We start from the raw sequence: 22,875 nt of genomic DNA, 5'->3' as shown, positions 1-22,875 counted from the left end.
ATACAAAATTTCAGCTGCACAGTTTAGATTTTTCTGGATCCTTCTTGGGGTACAGAGGTATGAAAATTTTAACAGAAGCTTAATTATTTTTGTGCTTTGTAGGATATATTTGTCCTCGCTCAAACATCATATATGTTTGCTAGTTCCACAACTTTCATAGTTGCTACTAGTAGTTTGGCGTTACAAGATAAATCCAGTAATCCTCACTAATGAAGCAAAGCCACTATACTGAATTTTTGCATCCTCCACACCCAATCATGTTTGTCCCACAGTATTTAATCACTTCAATGAAATTAAATAAACCGACATCATTATCACAGTAGTAATGTCTCATGACGCTATTGCCATGGGATCCATTTAGTTGTTGGAGAAAAATGAAGAACAGGAAAGAAAAATTCCAAAAAGGGATTCAGAAATGAAGCCAAGTCTAAGCTAGTTCAAATAAATTGTACATGTGTAACATCAACTTCATTCATATGCCCTACCTTAATTTCTTCAGGTTTTCTCATATTCTGCAACCCACATAATTCATTCCTCAGTTTCACCAGCTTGAACGACTCATTTTAATGTTACAATTCCAAACTCAACAAAAAAGCTCCACTGCACCAGGACATGGGAGCAAATCATACAAAACTGGCAACTACACTCCTGGAATTCACACAGTGAAAAGCAAAAAGGTGAGTTCCATTCTCATGGATTTGCGGTCATCAAGCAAACTATCGCATTCTGCAAACAGAACCCAAGGGGGGGGACCCGTAAATCCCTTTTTTCATAATTTTAAAATGCGTATTCATTTCCTCTTCTTACTAGGCCCTCCATTTGTAAATAGTTAAGCAGAAATTTCATTAGCAAAATATGACTCGAGGAGTTCACAGAGAGAATCATGGTTTTGTCAGAGAAGATTGGTTACCTAATTATGCTGTCTCCAGAAATTGAAGCTTCATCTCCAAACCATATCCCCCATGAATTTAAGAGCTGGGACACCCCTGATCTCTACATCAACTAGGGGTGCCTGGATTAATCTCAAACGGGAAAGTTCTGGATCGTTCTGGATCATATTTAGACCCCGCATCTGATCCTGTGATATTCAGACATACCATTAAATCTGTTAAACATTTTGTGTTTGAAGAAAAACGGCAAGTTTCTTCTTCCTAGCATGTTTTGTTTTAACAAGATTTGAGAAGTGAGAAGTATCTCATAGCATGGTTGAGCAACTTCTATGTCACAATATTACTACCTTTCCAATTGAAGTAGTAAATGCAGTTTCTTATTATTATAATTATTAGTTTTTGAGAGAGTGCCCTTTTCCCCTAAGCAAAATCCACAACACAACTTCCATCCAATATATTAAAAGACTAAAGGTAGCCTTGAGGCATTTTAGCCAAATGAGGCAAAACAAGGCGTAAGCCTTAAGATAGAACAAGGTGTAAGCCTCAAGGCAAAATGAGACATAAGCCTCGAGGCAAAATGAGACGTAAGCCTCGAGGCAAAATGAGGTGTAAGCTTTAACTTAAACAATTGAATAATAATAATTAAAAAAAAATACCATAAAGTCACAAGAAAATTGAATAATAAAAAAAAAAAACATAAATTTCATAATGATAAAATTAGTTATTTGTCATTGTTAATAGCTTCTAATTTAGTTCCTTTTTCTCTCTTCTAACAATTAACCCTCTCATAGTTTCATCAAATAATTTTCAAAATTACTATCACTATCACTAGTTGGATCCTCCAAAGGATATAATCATATCTAATTGTTATATTATCCTCCCTATTAGAGTTAACTTCCACCCAGTCTTCTTCGTTATTTTTTCTTATATATCGATAATAAACTAATAAATCTACATATATATAAGATCAGCCACTAGGACAATTAATAATTCTGCCATTCTGTTTATCTACTCTTTCTTCTCAAACTCTCTCTCCCTTCCATTTAAAAGGTTAATTGGAAGTCAACTAGGTCCTTATTTTGTAAAAGGTTTAACCAAGTTGAAAACCAATACAAAACTCATGAAATCTATATATCACAAGCCCACAAAATCATAGATGATAATAAAACCTATTAAAACTCATTGAATATTGAGGCATAAGCCTCTTATAAAATATAATCAAAAGCCCACAAAGACCAAAAACCCTTTGGATATTTGAGGCTTAGGTCTTAATAGCCTTGAGGCTTAGGCCTCAATAGTCTCAAGGCTGTAAGCCTCGACAGGGTGAGGCTTAAAACTCAATTACCTTAACTGAGGCTATAGCCTTAAGGCTAATTCACAAAGCCTCACCTTGAGGCAAACCTCAAAGCATAAGCCTAAATAGCCTTTAAAAACACTACTTCCATTCATCGACACAATATCATCTATAATTGTTTGAACAATCATTGTGAATCTTATTTTTCCTTAATAAAGAATTAGTATGATCTATAAGAGGATTAGGCTGAATTCCAACAGAGGTCCCTCCAACGACAAAATTTAAGCCCCACACCCATCACATGGAAGAAGAAATGATATCTCATTTCTCCATGCTACATGGACCAATATCTAAGCACCACATACACCAGCATGACAGTCAGGTCTAAAACACCAAAAAACCACTGTACCACAGATTATTTAGCTCTATGGCCTTGAGGACACCAAAATGATAATACATCTCTCTAGCTTCATTGGTAGAGGGTGGTACCATATAGCCTAAATGCCCACCCATTGGGTGGAAGCTTGAGATGTTTACTTTCTGGATGGAAGCTTGAGATCTTCTCACCTGCCAAAAAATGTGGATGCTAGACCTGGATGGGCTCCAAGGAAAAGATCTGTCTACTTTCTGGATGGAATAGACTGATTATGTGACACACTCCTATGGCGTCAAAGTAGAAGGAGATCCTCCCCTTAGATACCCTCTATTGGTGAGACAATAAAGTAAAGTGAGGCTTATTTCTCATCTACCAATGCCCCAAGTTAGAAGAGTTGGTTTTATCTCCATGGATTATCTTTGAACGTGATCAATATCCAACTGGCTGTATCTTCATACATCATCCTCAAAAATTATCTCAGCACAGCACCTTGATATTGACATGCCTACATGAACTAGAAGCACGGCTTGGGCATGTTATACGAACTTGTTATACCTCTTTGGTGACCAAGCTTTCAACTCAAGTAGATGGAAACTGAGTACTTGGAATTGGTTGGAGGATCTTGTTTTGGGGGCTTGAAACTGAGGTCTGTCAAAGCAGGAATAAGTTATGCATAAGTTAAAATTATCCTGGCTTATTGAGCGGAAAGGGGGACCCAACAGTGTCAAAGGGACACGTGTTAACACCAGCAGATCTATTCCCCATGAAGGGATTCTGTTCATTATTCTATTTGCTACTGTCATTTAAAGAAATCATTAGAGAGAATTTCAAACTCCTAGCAAAATTCTGTTTAGCATCACCTATAAAAAATATATAAAAAAATAAAAAAATACGATTCCCCTTAGGATTGTTAAGATACCAATTAACCTAAAAACTTAAGTTCTTAGGCAATTGGCGAACTATGCTTATCATGACAGCTTACACTGGAGCTAATACTTCACCTCACAGGCAGTCTTTGTAAAGTTTGCTGATAAACTCAATAAAGAGGGGGAAATAAATATTGGTGATGTTTGATTACATGACCTCCCATAAACCAAGGTTTTGATATCATATTAAGTTACCAATTAGCCAAAAGCTTAGGTTGTTAGCTAATATGCCAATTACATATATCATGCCAACTTACCCTTGGGTAAAGTCCTAAAAAGGATCATCACTATATTCTCCAACCCCATCTCTCCTTTCAAGTTGCCCCACTCTCCCTAGGAGTCAAATGTATCCTCACGATTCACATAATTGATCTCTCCTACTTAAAACCATACCATCAACAAAGAAGAAAACCCGTGTGCCATGCATCATGAAAACCATTGATCCCAAGAGCTTTTCCATCTAATGCAATGCAGCACTACCTTCCAAAGGCCAGCAACCCACAGAGTGTCATAAAGCATGTCAGTGCACACGATAAAAGCCTACCCAGGTTTGGAATGAAGTTGACGGAACTTTGGATGATTTCAGGTGTTGATACAATTTCCTAACCCCATTGTCTAATCTGAATCCGGAGATGCCAACAGTAACATGAGTCAAAATCTTGTTATGCATGATGAAAGTCATAGGATTCAGGCAATCCAGATTCTAGTAACCATGTATAAAAAAGAAAGATATGTTCTAACTCATGCTCTTGAGAGCTTTTGTTCTCATTACAGTTAAAGAAAAGAGAAGTTTGCGATGGTACCTTCCTTTTCATTTCACAAAACTTGCACTCTGATGCAGATGGAGGTAGAACCTGATTAACAACAAGTCTCTGAACTGGAACATGTTCCTTCTTCAAGGATGCAAGCAACCTCGTTGACTCACTAACCGCCATGACCTTAAAATCAAATCAAATAGCCAAAAAGTGATACTTGAAGCAATTATGCAGACACCCAATTGAAGCCCAAGAACTTAAAAAACCATATTTGCAGAATAAAGTTGCTCAATAACACCCACTGGTGATTATAAAGTTACTTCCAGTTAATAAGACTGTATGTGGGAATTCTTTTTCAAATAGCTTTAGCTGAAATGAAGGAAAACCAAGTACTTTGGAGAATCTTGCAAATAATAACATGAAAAATGTGAAAGAAGCTTCCCCTTTGAGAAACCCATCTAAAATTACAAATCCCAAGTCAATAAATGACTGCCAACATAATGTCTTGCTATAATTATTGCAGCTCCAGTTATTCTAAGAAAATATTTTCCTTCCAAGATGAGGGAAATAGTCAGCAAATGAAGAAATTCTGAATGTTTATTGACTGGAAGCAGTGGTTGTATCTCAACTAATCACTTCCTAAATCCACACAAGCCTGCAGACAGTGGCTCTGACATGGAGACTGCTGACACACAGAAAACTGCCAACCTCCAAACAAAATGAATTGTATCATTGTCTCAATGACATAAATAGTGCTCCTATTCATGTGTGTGTTTGACATAGTAAAGAATGCTAAATAGGAGCTCCAAGTGCCCTTGTTACACAAGAATAGGGTTTCAATCATTCGCAAGAGATTCTAAAAAGTTTCAACAATTCATTCATAATTTGTCATCTGAAAGGTTAATCATTTTGACCCTTTTCCGTACTAAGTATCTAGTAATAAAGCTGAAACTTCAAAAAAAATTCGGAGTTTTAGAAATCAAATTCCAGCTCCAAATGGAAATGGCGTTGAAAACCAGCTGATAACTTATGCGGAAGGAACTTGAGCTAAAGAAGTTCATTAGACCAAAACAATTGGGATCAGTTTAAAAGAACACAATACAACAAAATGCACATAAACTTTCAATACTGACACTTGCTTATAATTGATGGCTTGACTTATAGCAGTGAATACTTATATTTCATTTATTACTTCCACTTATATAGTCAATAATAAGAGCAGGGTCATTACCGTTGGAATTGTTACTATAACAAACTCTGTCGTGTTTGAGTTATGGAAAAGATCTCGCACTTTTGCCATCCTCTCCCTTAGTTGCTCCAGTTTGTCAGACTAAGAAAACAAACACAAAATGCTTAGTATTCAAATGATGCAGGAATCCCATTACAAAAAGGTTCCATGCTTACAGCATCTTGCCGTGTCTCTTCCTTTCCAAAGACTGATTTGATTGCTGATGTTGCTGAAGCTAGCTTCTTCTTTAACTGAATTGGATGATCAATAGAAAAATAAAATCATCCATAAACATGAAAAAAAAAATTATAAATATCTAAATACTACCCACAAAGCTACAAGAAGATGAGAAAGGAAAACGGTTCATCAGTCCCATAATCAATCGCAGTTTTCAAAACCAGGTTGAAAATATGGAGTTTCTAACAGCAAAGAATGATAGAATAACAAGCCATTGAGTAAAAAATTCATAAAATCAGATGCTCATGTTTAGAGCCTAATGCAACTCTGCCATATTCTTCATTGATCCAGCAAATTGATTTAAACAATATGCTCAGATAGTCACAACTCACAAGCTCAAATTCAAATTTCAGATTCTCACCTTCATCATCTTGCCTATGGATGCATCCAAGAAGTCTGGCAGGGACAAAAGCCTGAGTGTATGACCCTATGAAACCGATTCACAAATGAATATTTACCAACCAAAAGTGACTTATAAATCACATTTTTTCTTTTTTACTTACTGTTGGTGCAGTATCAAAAACTATCCGAGTAAACATACTATATTCAGGTGACTCAACAAATTGCATTACCTGGAAAGCAACTGCATAGTTAGGAAGAGCACTGAAAGGATGATACCACTAACTACAATTTAATTAAATAAATTCAGAAATTATAGGAGGCTATACATGCCTTGGAAATTGCAATAGCTTCGTCCATACCAGGCGGAGGAGTGTCCAACAACTCTCCTAACTTTAGTTCTCCTAACTATAACAACGGGGAAAATATTCAATATAAGGAAGCATAAATAAAAGTCCAACCAAAATCTATAAATTAGAATATTTTCATGGAGTGAACAGGTACTAGGCACTAGAACTCGAATTCAGACAAAAATGAAGTCAGAGGAGCTCTGAATTTAAAATCTTGGTTCTTAGAAGCTTTGGTTCTCATAGTGGTGATAATCAATACCTTTAATTAGGCTTCCTGTCAAAAGGGGCTAAACTAGAAAGCAAAGAATCAGGACTATAATCTCATGGTCCAGAATTGCTCTGTGACAGAATACAACTTCTTTCATCAACTATTCAACCTAAGCCACAGTTAACAGTTTGGGGAGAGGGTATGGGAGACAGCATGGGAGATGGACATGGGAAAAGTAACCTTAAAAGTCTGGGAAAAGCAATGAGATAATTAGAAACATGTGCAATTTCACTTCATTGTTGTGCAAACATTGGGAAACCCAATCAATGTTGCATGTGCACAAAGGCAGAGGAGAATTTGGTTTGCCTAGACTAAAGCATCCCTGTTTTAGCAATTTTGGCTGCTGGACGACTGCTGCTGGTGGCAGCATGACTGTCTCTTTGAAAATTTAATTAGATAACACCATGTTGCTAAGGGGTCTCTTTTTTTGTTCTCTTTATCTTTGCAGAGAAGCCTTGTATATTCCATGTGTACTTGGATTGCATCCCATTTTTTGGCACTCCTATAGGATCTGTTCACTTAGAAAATTTCTCCCACCAGTTGTATTCAGACCCAGAGGACAAACAATGTAGCTTATGAGTTGGTTTCAAGTAGTTAGATGAGGAGAATAGTAGGGTACAGAAAGTGAAGAGGAGGCTTTCGAGGCACTTATAGACTTAGGAGGGACAAAGCCCTCGGCCCATATGGTTTCACTATGTCTTTTTGGTAATATTGCTTGGCTGTAGTAAGAAATGAGGTGATGAGATTTTTTTCATAGACTGCATACTTCCAGTTTGTTCCAGAAAAACCTTAATATCACTTTCTTGCTCTTGGTCCAAAAATGAGGGGTGGAGTATATAAAGGACTCAATTTATTAGTAGGGCATACAAGCTTCTGGCTAAGTCTTTTTTTTTTTTTTAGGTTAAGCTTCTGGCAAAGTCTTGACAATAGGCTGAAAAGATTATTGGCAGATTGCATCTGAGTCCCAAAATGTCTGTGTTGAGGATGGGCTGACATTATATATAGTATTGATTGCTAATGAGCTCATTAATTGCAGAACAAAAGCTTGCAAGGAGTGGCTTGCAAATTGGCTATAGAAAAGGCTTTTATGATAATGAGAATAGAGCTTCCTATATTCGGTGATGAATAGTATGTGTTTTTGCCTAACATGGATTGATTAGATAAAACTCTGCAACTCTATAGTTTGCTTTTCAGTTTTAGTAAATGGGACACCAACTGGATTCCTCCATGTTCAAGAGGCTTGAAGCAAAACGATCCTATCTCCCTGGTTATTCATTTCGGTGATGGAGGCCTTCAGTTGTATCATGGACTAAGCAGTTGATGGAGGTTTCATTAATGGCTTCAGGATAGGAGGAAAGGAAGGGGCATGGTTTTGATCTCACATTTTCTTTTTGCAGATGACTTTCTTCCTTTTTTATAAAGCTAATAATGAGCAATTGTCATACTTGACATGGGTATTATTGTGTTTTGAAGTTCTCTCAAGCTTAAAAAAATAGAACTGAAAATGAGTGAGCTTATTCCGGTAGGATTAGTAGAGAAGGTTGAGCAGTTGGCCTCAAGTTTTAGGTGTAGACTGGATCAGCTTCCCACTAAATATTTAGTTTTGCTCTTACAAGTCTCTTTAAATGAGTTGTAATTTGGTACATAGTAGAGGAGAGATTTAAAATAAATAAAAAAATTAAATAGATTGGCCTCTTGGAACAAGATATATCTCTCAAAAGGCGGCAGACTCACTTTGTTGAAAAGCACTCTTTCTAACCTCCAAATTTATTTTATGTCTTCCCTAGTGATTCCAATGAAAGTGTAACTCAGATTGGAGAAAATTTAAAGGAAGTTCATGAGGGAGCAAGCTTTCCAATGGTAAGATCCATCTAGTTAGGTAGGGTCTGACATGTTTAAAGAAAAGTAAAGGAGAGCTACCAATTAGAAGACTTTCATTATTGAATGTGATGTTGCTTGGGAAATGGTTATAGAGATTTTACTGTGGACAAGATTGTGTTTGGAGGAGAGTCATTGTTAGGAAGGATGGAAAGATGGTAGGGGGTTGGTGCTCCAGGAGTTGAAGGGAGTCTGACGCCTGCAGCCTCTAGAAAGTTATAAGTAGAGATAGGGAAGATTTTCAAGCAAGAACCAGATCTCTATTGATGATTGTCAAACAACAAAATTTTTGACACATGCAAGTTGTAGGGAGATGAAGTTAAAGAATCATTTTTCTTTTTAACTTTTTTTGCTTTACTGGTTCATAAGGATGCTTAGGTGGTGAATTATTAGGAAACAGGAGCAGGGATAATGACCTGTTGGAATCCAAGGTTTAGAAGAAGCTTCTTTGATTGTAAGTTGGAGATGGTGGAAGAATTTTTGCACCTTTAGAGCTTGGTGTACATTCAGGTCACTCTACTCATGAGCTAGTCTGAAAAGAATCTAGAAAAGGAATTTTATCAATTAAGTCATACTTTCATGGTCGTGTGTTCTGCAGTTGCTTTGTCTTTCCCAGCTACATAGATTTAGGCTTCTAAGTTGTCCTCCAAGATTAGCCTTTTTGCTTGGAAGGCAGGTTGGGGAAAATTTCTCAAAAGTCATCATTTAATGAAAAGAGGTTCAAATTTGTAGGTTGAAGAAGAAAATTGTATGGAAGATGACTTTTATGCCTTTTTTGGACTAGTTGGAAATAAAGGAATAGAACAACATTTCAAGGTTCTACAAACTATTTTGGTGGTTAAAGACACTTTTTAAAATCTATATTTGCTTGATCAAATTGCTTTGAAGCATAAATCAACTATTCTTAAATGGAGAATCCATAAATGGTGTCATTGGTTTTATCCTTTTTGATCCTTGCGCACCTTGTATGCCTCTTATGTACTAAAGTTGTGCCCTCTTTTTTCTTGTGAGGCACCTTTTAATACATATCCTATTTGCCTATCAAGAAAAAGAAAAAGGAATTGAGAAAAATGTCTAAATGAATAGAAGTTTTGGAAAATAGGGGAAGGGGGAGGAACCATATTTCTCCAATCAAGACAGATCCATTATTAGGACTTGGAAAGTGTTGAAGCATTTCTTATGAGATTGCAAGAGAAATCAATAAATTGGAATAGAGAGGATAGTGTGGTTTGAATGGATTTGAAGAATGGAAACTTTACCAAAACCTACTATTCTTGGTTGGCACCTGGGAGATTACAGACTTTTCCTAAGGAAATAATTTGGAATTCTTAGATTTCAACAAAAATGAGGTTTTTCACATGGGAAACAACTTAGAGGAGGATCTTTAGATCGGTTAAAGAAGAGAGGATGGGTGTTGGCAAGTGGATGTTAGCTACGCAAAGGCGAAGAAAAATCAGTTAATCACATCATCCTTTATTGTGCAAAAGCAAGGATCTTATGGCAACTAGTCTTCCCCTTATTTGGTATACTATTGTCATAGCCTTCTTCAGTAAGAGTCCCTTTTATGTTGGTGTGGGTCCTTTGTGGAGAAGAAGCAGAGAAAAAGTGGAATATGTGATTTGAGGATGTGGAATATGTGGACCAAATGGCCAAATCTTCATTTTTGTGTACTCATTTGGATTGGATTAAATTAGAAAGTTCTTTGTTGGGGTGTCAATGTCTATGTAGATTTAGTTGATTGGTTGGGTACTAGGAAAGAGGAGGGAATTGTTTCTTATTCTGTTCTTTTCTTTGCTTTTTGGCATCTTTTGTATATGCCTTGTGTACTTTGGTGCACCCTTTTTCTGGGCACTATTAATAATATTTTTTCTTGCCTATTTGAAAGAGGGTAAATATATTGCATTTCACTTCTCTCCTATGTAGCCTATTGAAGCAGGTGTTCCAATCATTTTATCAGAGGTTTTCATCAGTTTCAGCAGCAAGAAATTTGGAAGGGAGAATTGATATAGAGAATAGCATCTGAAAGCTTTCAACCTGAATGAATATAAGCTTGATCAAGGAAATAAACTTCATTATTAATACTAGTGCATGAAAAGGGCTCTAAAACAGAATGGAGTAGGAGGACTTGAAAAACATGCTGAATGACAAGTACGGTACAGGTTAGCATCAATGCTGAGTCATTCATATCAATAAGACAATAACTAATGATAAAGGCAGTGTTCACCTGATCCGCAAGCATTCCAAGGCCCATACTATCCATAAAATCTTTAACACCACTGCCACCACTTTTTTGACTTGCAGTGCGGAATTCTTCCCTAGATAGCTCAGGATTTATCTGTCACAGTACTAACAATTAAAAACATAGTGAAGTATGAGGCAGCAGAACCATCATAAGTATCATTATTTATCATTACTTAGGAACACACTGCTCACCCTCCAAGTACCTCAAGAGCAAATAGTGGAGAATCTAGTCCTTCAACTGGAACAAGTGTCCCTCCACTTAAATCCTAGAGAAAATGGATAAAATGCAGTGAGTTACCATTTGACTAGATACAATTAATTCGAAAAATTAAAACATAAATAGCATTTTTAGCTCAAAAACCAACATGGTATACAGTTAGATACCTGAGCAAAAGAATCACTTAGGGAGTGAGCAGGGTCAGTTGAGACCACTATAGTGGGGTGCCCATGGTTTGCAAATTTTACAGCAAGGGATGCAGCACAACTTGTTTTCCCAACACCTCCTTTCCCACCAAGCATGTAATACTTGCGCTGGGTACTGGAAACCATCTCATCAAAACCAGCAGCAGCTTCAGAGATAGCAGCTAGTGACCTCACTGTGAGAAAAACATGCATCCAAATATCAGTATAACTACTCTATAAGTGGTAAAAAATATTTCCCTGCATTGATGGATGTAGAATCATAACTTGCAAGTGATTTCCAAATAATCTGCTGGAAACCAGGGTAGCTAACAATGATCTTGTGACATTCATGTCCAAGAATCTAGCGTTTCAGGTTCACAAATCATATCCTTTACTGCTATCAATCATTTTTGGCTGTCAATAATATCAGGTATACAATGCTTTAGAAGTGCTAAGGTTTGCTTTATGTACTCCCCTATAGGACTTCATGGTAGTTAGAGTCCCAATACTTACTAGAAATTCTTATATCTGCTTGAGGTCATCACATAAGCAATTTTCCACAATAGCAGACAGGAAAGTTGGGTGCAAATTGTAAGTTCATTTTTTTATGATAAAGGAGAAACCACAGTAAGATCTTAGCTAAATATTGTGATTCATGGCCAAACATATGAAAATTATTCGATTTTTGTTTTTCTCTCTTTGTCATTTAGATTGCATTAGTTCTACTCTGATTCATTTTGGGTACAAAACCCAGCAACATGAAGATTCTTCTTTTACTTCATTCACAATTTAACTTTCCTCTTATCTCCGTGGTTTTTATGTATAAATTATGGTTTTCCATATTCCCATCTTTCTTATTTTTAAAGTTTCATATTTTTTTCCTTATAGAAGAAGAATCGGATTAACAACTTCTCAAATTCCCAACAGGATCTACTTTGCATTTTCATATAAAGGGAAATGATTATCCAAAACCAACTAAAATTATTAGAGAAATAATGAAGAAAAAACATTAAGCCGTCCAGTGTGCTGTGTTTCTTCAAGCCTCTAACTACTGTGTCAGTTTCCAATCACAATAGGCACACAAATGCCAACTTATTGAACCTAACCTCCGTTTGCCTGCTGAGAAAATGTACCAAAACACAGGAAACCAAAATTTCCCATCATTTATATCCAAGAAAACGAAGAACCACGAAGAGAAATAGATTATTACCTTGAAATGGGTTTTTGAAGGGTTTTGCATTGATTGGACAAGAGATAGAGTTGAAGCATCTATTAGTGATTGTACAGAGGGAGGTGCAGTTTTGTACTTTTGATATGCGATGGAACACCGCCGCCATTGCCATGGAACTGTTAGTCGCAGAGAGCCTGCGAATGGAGACCAGCGAAACGGAGGAAAAACAGCGATATGCCATTTCCTTTTCTGTTTGGCTAGTCGGAAAATAAAAAACAGAGGATTTTCTCGGGACAACGATCGAGCAAACTAAAAAATGTATTAACTTTCGCTGGGACCTGGAGGAATTCTCATACGAGAATTAGGCGCTTTTGACTGCGAAAAAATTAAAGTTATTTTGGTAGGAAAACTTGGAATTTTTCAACCTCCAATTCTTTTAAAAAAAATATTCTTCCTTTAGAAAATTGTTTCTAAAAATAAATGCTTTGTATTATTTATACTTTTGTTTCTAAAACAATTGATAATAATTTTAATTCCCATTCACCTTTTCCATTGAATAAAAACTTTTAAGTTATGTTTGGTTTATTAGAAAATATTAAAAAAAGAAAAAAATATGTACAAGAATGTCATATATTTTTAAATTATTTAATTTTAATATTAATAAATTAAAATAAGTTTGAAATAATAAATAAAAATAATTTATCGTTTTCTAATTTATTTTTTATTTTTTTCATTTTTTTTTACTTTTTATTTATATATTTTTTTTCCCTCAAATTTTTCAGAAACCAAACATAATATTAGAGTGTGAAAAATGAGTGAATGTTTCGATTTCATTCATATATGAATCCATAATAATAAAAAATGCAAGTGTTTTTAATTTTACAAAATTATAGTATATGGTTCAAATTTAATTTAAAGAATGATTAAAGTAAATAAACTTTTTATTTAGATATGTATACGTGACATTCCCAATTTATAAGTTACGAAATCGATTTTGGATTGCTTTTGTTTAATTAACTATAATTAGTTGAAATTTATTTGTAAGTAATTAAATTTATTTATCAACATTAAGATTTTAAATAATATTTTATTGAAGATAAATGAATTTTTTTATTCACAAATCATCTAAATGTAGAAACTTGTCATATGAGCATGTTCCCTTCTTCACATAAGAATGGGAAACCCTCTTAAAATGATCTCACCGATGTGGGTGGTGCACCCATGGTCAATTGGTCATTAGAGAAGGAATTTTGTGAGTGTAGTTGTACCTACAACTCATCATCATCCTGGACAAGCTTTTCATTATGATGCATAAGAAAAAAATTTCTTTACTCAAATTGCTCTTGCTATTGTTGTCATTGATCTCTTATATATTACTAAAATCTGGAAAGAAAATAAAAGAAAGAAAAGTTAGAAATGTCAGATATCTAGAAGTACAAGGAGGATATTTTGGTTAGGGTTGACAAAACGGTGAGTTTTCTTGAATACTTGAAAAGAAAATAAAAGAAAAAGAAATTAGAGAAATCAGATATGTAAAAGTACAAGGAGGGTATTTTGATTAAGGATGACAAAAGGGTTAGGTTTCTCAAATACTTGTATTGATCTTAAAATTTGTAGAGTAAGGTCGAGTTGGGTCGAGTTTAAACTAAGAGTAATATTGTTAGGAATGGCAACAGGGAGGGTTCGGGACGGGTCGCCCCCATCCCAACCCCGCCTCGTTTAGCAAAACCAATTCTCATCCCCGTCCCGTTTAAAATAAATATATTTTATAATAATAAAATTATTATATTTTTTATAACTTATTTTATTAAAAAATTTTATTATTATCTATATATTAAAAATAGTAAAATTAAATTTTAAATTAAATTAATTTTAAAATTAAATTAAATTAAATTTTAAAATTAAATTTATATGTAAACGAGGTGGGGCGGGGTGGGATGGGGCAATACCCGAACCCGCCCGGGTTTTAAAAAAAAATCTCATACCCGTCCCAAACCCGTTTAATAAATTTTAACCCCGTCTCATTAGGGGCGGGGTGGGACGGGTACCCGAAAAAACCCGCTCCGTTGCCATCCCTAAATATTGTAGTCCAGCCCACAACCTCCATAAGACCGAGTTGAAGGCAATAGAACCTACCCTTTCAGCCTTCTCCGAGTCAGCCTCTCGTTTAAGCACCAACGCCAATGACTAGGTTTTCAGCCACATAAATGTACCATCTAGGGATGGCAATGGGGTAGGTTCGGGACGGGTCGCCCCATCCCAACCCCACCCCGTTTATTTGAAACAATTCTCATCTTCATCCCATTTAAAAAATTAAACTAGACGGGGCAGGGCGGGCGGGTATGATAAATTCTCATAATCACCCCATTAAATTTTTTTTTAATTTTAATTTTAAAAAAAAATTACTTAAATTTTTTTAATTATATTAAAATAAATATATTTTATAAATAATTAAATTATTATATTTTTTATAACTTATTTTATTAAAAATATTTTATTATTATCTATATATTAAAAATAATAAAATAAAAATTAAATTAAATTAATTTTAAATTTTAAATTAAATTAAATTTTAAAAGTTTATACATAATTGGGGCGGGGTGAGGCAATACTCGAACCCGTTCCAGGTTTGTAGAAAAATTCTCAAACCCGTCTCTAGGAGTGGGACGGGGATACTTGAAAAGACCTGCCCTATTGCCATCCCTAGTACCATCGACGCTTGTTTTTAAAAAGGCATGGCCATAGTCCATGTGGCATCACATCTAAATACCACGTGCCCAAGTTATTCCAGCATCTAAGACTAAATCGTGGCACACCATTTTTTACTATAAAAGGTTGTGATTTTATCATAAACAATCCCAAAAGTTTCTTTAACTACGATATTGTGTAACGTGAATTTTTTTATTATTAAAATAATAGTCATTTATTTAGGCTAGGATTGGTTTGAAAAATATAAGAGAAAGAAAATAAAATTTTTCTAAAATTTAAAATTAATAAGAGGAAAATTTGTCTTTTTTTTTTTCCTCATATTTTTCATAAATTAAATATAACCTAAAATTAATAATGTATGATAAATGCATTGCTCAAAAAAGTCAATATCATTCCTAAAACATTTGTATTTGGTGTCATAATAATTATAGAAAAAAGAAAATAGAAAATATGCAATAAGACAAGAAAAATGGTCTAGTCCCATGGCATATTTGGTATAAATAATTATAATGGTTTGTTATTATATCGTGTATCTATATATAAAAAAATATCATTAATTAAATGGTGTCGTATGTATAACTTAATTTTTATTATTTTATATGGAAGTTCCATTCATTTGTACCATATGGGAATATGATTATTTTGCATATTGATTTCATTCCATTTTATCTTAATCCCATTCATTTTGTACCTTCTAATTATTCTTTTATATTTTGATATCATTTAATTGTATTTTTTTTTTTTACTCTTTAATCTCATTTATTTGTAATCTAATCTCATATATTTATCTGGATTCAAAGTTTTGTTAGGATCAAAGATTTAACATCTCATCTGAAAATCAATTGATTGTGAATAGAGTTAGATGTTTACGTGGTCCGAAGTTACATGCATTCACACTTGTCTTGACACAATGGATCTTGACTCTCCCACACAACACTCTCATATTGACATCTCAATGCTTTGACTCATCATTTGAAAATCAATTTGTTGTCAATGAGATTATATCTTTATATGGTTTGATGTTACACTCATTTATACACGTCTTGGGGCTTAGCCATTTGAGGTACACAATGATCTTTGACCCTCTCACACAACACATTTCTTGTAGTTTTTGACTTATCCTAAGACTTATTACGGTGCTAAACATCTCCGGTTCTACACACTCATCCAAGGTCATTTTTCACGGGAGCAGGATTATTGCATACCTGGTATATATAACAATTGGGTAGCTATAGTGTTTTACTGATCAGCGATTAAAAAAAAGCATGCTTAAAAAACAAAATTGTGAAGATATATCACTGTTTACTTTTGCTTGAGGCTATTGAATCGAATATGATATGGTGAAAATCTTAATTGGTACGGGGTGTGTGGCCTTTTTCAGTCATTTTCCATAAAGAAATGGAACTTAAGTAGGCGGAGAAGGATGTGGTAAAGCCATAGAAAAAGGGAAAAGAATGCAAGTGCAAGCTACGCCAAGTCAAGCCCGACCACTAAGCAAGTATGCAAAGCGAAACGTCCTACGCACACATCCACTTCAAGGGACGGTTGGGTGAAATGAAGAGGAGATTAGGGGGTGATGATCAGTCTGATGAAAGCTCCATCTCATCTTCTGAATATGAGGATCTAACTCTATTTCCTTCAAGTCGAATGTCAACAACAACAACTACTTCTACAACTACTACTACTCCCTCTTCCTTTCCCTCTACGCTTCACTCTCTCTCTCTCCGTCAGTTTGATCCTCAAAACAACGTCGCCGTCCCGGGTTTCTCCAAGCTTTCTTCTAAGCGCTGGGGCTGGCTGACCTTCAAGTTGTCTCCCTCGTCACTCATGGCCACCCCCGACTACGATCTCTCCCTTTACCAGCCTACGGAGATGGTGAGCATTCATTCCTTCTTCTGGACAAGAGTGGTTTTCTTGCGTTGTTTCTAATTGTTTGTTTGTGGTTACAGACCAAAAAGAAGCCTACTGGGAAGCAGAAGAGAAAGGAGCTTGAAAGGGAGGTATGTCTGGGCCTGTAGTTACTGTAGCAGTTGTTATTCCATGTATCGATTGATTTCTTTGTTATCTTAGTTTTTGAAGGAAACAAGAATAAGTGAAAACATCTGAAGAACATGAAAAATGAAATTTTTTATTAATTAATATGTAAAAATTTTATAAAATTAAGGAGATTGATCTTCATATATACTGAACTTCTCTACAGTATTATGAGATCATTGGAGAAATACTCATAACAGATAGAAGGTAGGTTGCTGTCCCAAAGTATATAAACCAACTTTGTTTTGGGATTTTCTTTTGATCATTTTTAGCCCCTAACGCCCAACTTTTCTTTTTTTAAGAGCAATATTACAGTGATTTCAAACTGGATTTCTCAATCATCTTGTGAGAAAAAAAATGGTACACTACTCTACTCCATCAGCCCCCTAGTCTGGGAAGTACTTGAAGGCCCATTATTTCCATTTCTCACCCATAAAAGGGAAGAAATCAGTAAAGGAAGGCCATACCTCTGCTACCAAAACATTAGAAAACTTTGCATAAAATTGCTTTTCTCCTTAAGAGATGTTTCCTCTAAAACACTATCATTCTTGCAAGGAAAATGCCACTTTCCCCCTTCAGAGTGTCTGAATGTTTCCTCCAAAAGATACAATTGCATGTGCTATTAATTATTATGATTTTTCTTGGGTAGAATTAAGTACGGTCTTGTATATGGTGCTTTGTTAGAGAACTTAGTGGGAGAATCTAGTTGAAGAGAGCAGCATTGAAGTTAGTAGTTATATGCATGTATTTATTGACAGAGCTTCATTGATGCAGGTTTCTACTCTTCAAAAACTGTTGCGTAATGAAAGAAAGGTACATGAGATTTTGGAGAATGTACATAATCGAAAAGATGGTTCCCCAATTTACATACCTAACTTCCTTCCTCCTAAGGTAATTGATCTCTTTTTTTTTTTTCCCTTCTCCTCCTTTTAATTATACAGAAATTTTCTTGTTCTTAAAGACTCTTCCATGAATTGTGTAGATGAAGGAGCTTTTAGCTGAAATAGCCATGGTTGAGGGGGAGATAGCTCGCCTACAAAGCCAAATAAGAGAACTTCAAAATAGTTTGGATAAAGAAAAGGAAGTCACTAGAAAATCCAAAAACAAACAAGGGCAGTTTGAGACGAGCATAAGTGGTCCGTATTGCCTTTTACCGAGTCCACCAATCGCAATCCCCCCCAAGAAAGGAACTAGTACTCCTGAAAGATTGTCATTTGAGACAAAGGCATTGCATTTCATTACTAAAGCTATAAAAGGGGACTATAATCTCAATAATTTCAGTATAAATAACAAAATCGGAAGCCCAAGAGAATTATCTGAACATAAGGAAAATCGTTTCCGTGAAGAGGTTGGATTTCTAGAGAAGGTTCCAAGAAAAAGTGGGCTATTGAAGCCACCCTCACCCCTGCGAGACCCACGGCATCCAACCCCAAGGGTAAGCTCAATGTCCATTTTAATTTTATCCTCAGCTGTCATTCTGTTCTAAGCATTCTGAAAACAATAGTTCATCCTAAAACAGATCCTCAGGTCTTTGGTCTTTGGTTCCCCAATATAGAAGTCCCATCTTAATAGATTATGGCATGATTTACAATGATGCATATAGAATTATAGCCAGATATTGATTGCTATTCTAAGTTTCGAATGACTTTTTTTCAGCCAAGAGAACGTAGCTCAGAGCTCTTCTCTGACCTCCCACTAAAACCTGTGTCTCAATCAATCCAGCCAGAGGAGATCAGCCAGAAGTGGCAGCCAAACAAGCTATCCGAGAGTATCATGAAGTGTTTGCTCTTCATATTTGTGAGACTGATCAGAACCTCTAGAACAATGGAACTGGAGAAATCAGGCCCTATTTCCAGGTCAATCCATTTCTCTTTAAGCTCAGTAAGCTTTAGGGTCGATCCCAGCTTAAACCCAAAGGCGAGCCCCCTGCCACAGAAGGACTCAAGACAACAAGATCCATATGGTATCTTTGATATCGAAGAATCTATTCCAAGGGACATTGGCCCCTACAAGAATCTGGTTAGATTCACATCAAGCTCCTTGGACCCCAAATGCATCTCAAATTCGAGTTCCATTCCTTTGCTACAAAAGTTAAGGTACTTCAAGAGACCTTCAACAATAATTTTTTTTTTTATCAATTGCTATAGATGGCACATAATTTGCCCTCATGATTTGATTTACATTTTCCTTTTGTCCTTGTGGACTAACAGGGTCTTAATGAACAATCTCCAGAAGGTGGACTCGAGAAGCTTGACTTATGAACAGAAACTAGCATTCTGGATCAACATGTACAATGCTTGTATCATGCATGTATATTATTGGAAAAGCCGATTTTTTTTTTCTTTTCTCGTTCTGTTTTAAACTAATCTTACTAAGATAGGGTCTACCCAATGCCTTTAGAGCTACAGCTCTGCTGTACTGAGTATGCTTACTAGTGCATCAGGATAGCCTCAGAAATCTTATTGGTCTCGTTTGTTTGAAGTGCTTACGCTGTGTTTTCTTGCATTTCCATTAATGCAGGGATTTCTCCAATATGGGGTGCCTTCTAGTCCGGAAAAGCTGATTACATTGATGAACAAGGTAAACTGTTTTATCAACATCTTAGAACTGCAGCCCAGAAATTTATCTGTGTCTCACACAGATGTCTGGTTACTATATTTGAATCAACTGATCGGTCTATCAGCTAAATTCAACAAACCTTTGGGGGCTGTTTAGTTGTGGTGATCATAGTGATGACTCTTGATGGTTTCCCTTCAGGCAACCCTCAATATAGGAGGCAACATAGTAAATGCTCAAGCTATAGAGCATTTTATTTTGAGGAAACAAGCAACTTCTGTGATAAGAGGGGTATGGTTTAACTTATACTTTGCAAGGATCATCAGTCCTTCCATTGTCTATAAGATTGTATCCTAAAACATTTTCTTTTTGTAGGCTTACTGGAAGGGAGAAAAGGACGATAAAGAAGCCATCATTCGCGAGCTTTATGGGGTCCAACCATTCAATCCTAATGTCACATTTGCTCTGTGTTGTGGAACCCGTTCTTCTCCAGCCGTAAGTCGAAAAATCAAATTCAATTTTTCTTTCAACCCTTTCAATGCTGAAAATCTAAAGTGAATGTGCAGGTGAAAATATACACAGCTGAAGGTGTGGTGGCTGAGTTGGAGAGGTCGAAACTAGAATACCTGCAAGCTTCAATTGTGGTAGCCAGCACAAAAAGGATTGCAGTCCCAGAGCTGCTGTTTCGAAACATGCTTGATTTTGCACAAGACGCGGACTCATTGGTCAAGTGGGTTGCAAACCAGTTGCCTACATCCGGGTCATTAAGGAAGTCGATGGTGGATTTATACAGAAGCCATAACATTGGAAAGCTACCTAACAGCATTGACAACATTCCATATGAGTATGAGTTTCAGTATCTGTTGTCCGTGTAAACTTCCCCATCATCTTCAAGCATATGCCTAATATGTTATATTTTGCTAAGTGACAAAAGAAACGAGGAGGAATTGTTTCCCTCATTTGTTAGTTGTTTGAGTATGATACTTGCTCAAGTTTCTTCGCATATTATAGCGTGGAACTGCCAATTGTTTTAAAAGACTATAACAAATATGCTTTTTGTCACGATTTTTTTTTTTTTTTGTCATAAACTAGATTTTATGGCAAAATGTCACTTTTAGCCACAAATTTCCTTTTTATTGCTAAGCATATGACCCGAATAATTCTTACCAAAATAAATGACATTTTATGATGAATTCATCTTTTTGCCACAAAATTATTTGTGGTAAAATATTCCTTGTTGTTACGAAATTGCTTTTTATCGCTAAAAATACAATTGGAATAATTCAACTTTTTGCCTCAAAATTATTTATAAAAAAATATTACTTTTAACCATAAATTTACATTTCATCTTTAAAATTATGATAAAAGCAATTTTCATGAAGTATGTGACATTTTGCTACGAACTTTACTTTTTAATATGAAATTATTTATGAAATTTCTTAGATAACTCAAATGGCTTAAATAAAGGTTAATCATATTTTTTTAATTAAAGTTGTCTTAATATGTTCTTAATTTTAGATAATTTCTTCTACTCTATTAAAACTAAGAAATATGTTGACATAATTATTTTGTTTTATGATTTTCTTAATATTTGTTGCATTAGAAGTTCTTTGATCGCCGGTCTTAGTTTTAAAAGATGATGTTCTTACTATTGTTCCATCATTATTCTTATCTATCTTAATTTCGATAGGATGGATGGATCGGATAATGACATTAGCACTAGTCTTGTACTATTTAATATTTCTTAAGCTATCATTGATATCCTTGAATGGATAACTAGAAAATTAATCTTTCTTAATAGTATGTTTGGATGGTTAAATATAACATGAGATGGGATAAGAAATGGATAACATATCGCATCCCATGTTTTGGTAATGGGATAATTAAGATAGGAATGTAATATAATTTTTATCTTAGACATTGAAAAAATAATATATATATATATATATATAATTTAAATTTTTTATTTTATATCTCATTAGATATATTACCTTAGAATATCAAGTATGTTCGATTTAATATCCAAGGTGATTATATTTCATTGGATATCGTATCCTATGATATATATATATACATTTTCTATCCAATGGGATATGAGATTCTATCCATATTGAATATGATATCTTATAATATACATATTATACTTTATCGTATCTGGTCAACCACATGTAGCCTAAAGGGTTTGAACCATTTCCAATATGTAACCTAAGTTTGGCATTTTCTTAGGTAATAAAATTATTCTTGATATATAGTTCTAAAATGACACATTATTGAAGCACCATAATTTTTTTTTCTCAAAGAAGAAATCTTGTCTTAATAAATTCCTTATTAATCACAAATTCTTGACTTATCCAACTCATTTGGGAATATATAGGTGACATATCAAGTGATTCTTGTGTCTTTTTATTTTATGAATAAAAGGGTTGTGTTATATTTGTGTAGACTTAATATTCTTAGGTTTTGAGGACATGGATCCTTTTTCCATCTTAGTGATCCTAATAGGAATGAATGAGCATGATCCTTTAGAGGGTTCATATTTTGAAATTTTAGGAATCAAATGTCTAAATGAATTAGAGAAGATCATATCCCCTTTTCCATAAGGATATTAAACTATTTGTTAAATTTTTTCAGTTATTTGTTTTGTAGATGGAACAACATTAAGAAAATGCCATGACTCTAAGAAATTAACTTCATTCCACACAACTTTCTTAGGGATGATAAAGTTAGGCTTGTTATCAAATCTTATTAGAAGGGAATTGTCTCTCCTTTAGGACTGGTGCATAAAGCTCTTGATCCTACACTAATAGTTATGCTTTTATAAGCAAATATGATAATTGTGGAAACTAGACTATTTCTTTCCTTAAACTTAAACCTATGAATAACGACTCAATCTAAGATATTAACACCTCTTAATCTTATTATAGAGTTTGGAAAACACTTAAAATAAATTGGTCTATTATTTAATCCTTCCTTAACTGCTCCTATAATAGAATCTCTATAATCAAGATGTATATTATCTCTTAAGCACATTATAATAAAGTGTTTAAACCTATTTTGAGCAAAGGGTTAGTAGCTATTTGGATCATCTTGTTCTAAACTTATAGTTTGTTCAACCGTCGTGATTGTGTAATTATAGAAAAACTTAAAATCATTTCTTATAAATTTCTTAGCTAGAAAGCTTAGGTAACATCCAATTTTCTAAATCCTTGTAAGTTGTTGGA

General features: G+C 34.8%; 2 protein-coding genes across 4 annotated transcripts; one reads left to right on the top strand and one right to left on the bottom strand.

Moving 5' to 3' along the window:
- Positions 1 to 271: 271 nt before the first annotated feature.
- LOC117915677 (ATPase ARSA1-like) lies at positions 272 to 12,705 on the bottom strand. Of its 3 annotated transcripts, none has more exons than XM_034831307.1 (12): positions 12,395 to 12,705; positions 11,167 to 11,378; positions 10,986 to 11,048; positions 10,766 to 10,876; positions 6,379 to 6,453; positions 6,210 to 6,278; positions 6,068 to 6,133; positions 5,646 to 5,720; positions 5,473 to 5,571; positions 4,290 to 4,424; positions 911 to 1,078; positions 272 to 726 (listed from the first exon to the last, which is right to left on the bottom strand). In XM_034831307.1, the coding sequence occupies exons 1-11, from the start codon at positions 12,594 to 12,596 to the stop codon at positions 941 to 943; spliced, it is 1,245 nt and encodes a 414-aa protein (XP_034687198.1). In that variant the 5' UTR covers positions 12,597 to 12,705; the 3' UTR covers positions 272 to 726; positions 911 to 940. The 3 variants fall into 3 exon arrangements, with proteins under 3 accessions (XP_034687198.1, XP_034687197.1, XP_034687199.1); XM_034831306.1 differs by having other exon boundaries at positions 272 to 648; XM_034831308.1 differs by lacking the exon at positions 6,210 to 6,278 and having other exon boundaries at positions 272 to 648.
- Positions 12,706 to 16,748: 4,043 nt separating this feature from the next.
- Positions 16,749 to 20,653, top strand: LOC117915957. Its single transcript, XM_034831730.1, has 10 exons — positions 16,749 to 16,939; positions 17,014 to 17,064; positions 17,873 to 17,989; positions 18,081 to 18,533; positions 18,755 to 19,194; positions 19,309 to 19,408; positions 19,619 to 19,678; positions 19,856 to 19,945; positions 20,030 to 20,149; positions 20,221 to 20,653. The coding sequence occupies exons 1-10, from the start codon at positions 16,892 to 16,894 to the stop codon at positions 20,527 to 20,529; spliced, it is 1,788 nt and encodes a 595-aa protein (XP_034687621.1). The 5' UTR covers positions 16,749 to 16,891; the 3' UTR covers positions 20,530 to 20,653.
- The last annotated feature ends 2,222 nt before the right edge of the window (positions 20,654 to 22,875 follow it).

This window comes from Vitis riparia, chromosome 6, assembly GCF_004353265.1.
Source record: "Vitis riparia cultivar Riparia Gloire de Montpellier isolate 1030 chromosome 6, EGFV_Vit.rip_1.0, whole genome shotgun sequence".
In the NCBI taxonomy this organism is placed as follows: Eukaryota; Viridiplantae; Streptophyta; class Magnoliopsida; order Vitales; family Vitaceae; genus Vitis; species Vitis riparia.
This window is presented reverse-complemented; position numbering and strand designations above follow the sequence as displayed.

What these genes read in the sequence shown, in the direction of transcription:
- LOC117915957 (XM_034831730.1), top strand. Translation starts at nt 16,892, where the DNA reads ATGGCCACCCCCGACTACGATCTCTCCCTTTACCAGCCTACGGAGATG. An exon ending in GAAAGGAGCTTGAAAGGGAG is followed by an intron (nt 17,065 to 17,872) that starts GTATGTCTGGGC and finishes TCATTGATGCAG; the next exon opens with GTTTCTACTCTTCAAAAACT. An exon ending in CACGGCATCCAACCCCAAGG is followed by an intron (nt 18,534 to 18,754) that starts GTAAGCTCAATG and finishes ACTTTTTTTCAG; the next exon opens with CCAAGAGAACGTAGCTCAGA.
- LOC117915677 (XM_034831307.1), bottom strand. Translation starts at nt 12,596, where the DNA reads ATGGCATATCGCTGTTTTTCCTCCGTTTCGCTGGTCTCCATTCGCAGG. An exon ending in TAAGTGATTCTTTTGCTCAG is followed by an intron (nt 11,049 to 11,166) that starts GTATCTAACTGT and finishes CATTTTCTCTAG; the next exon opens with GATTTAAGTGGAGGGACACT. An exon ending in TTTGTGAAATGAAAAGGAAG is followed by an intron (nt 1,079 to 4,289) that starts GTACCATCGCAA and finishes TGAATATCACAG; the next exon opens with GATCAGATGCGGGGTCTAAA.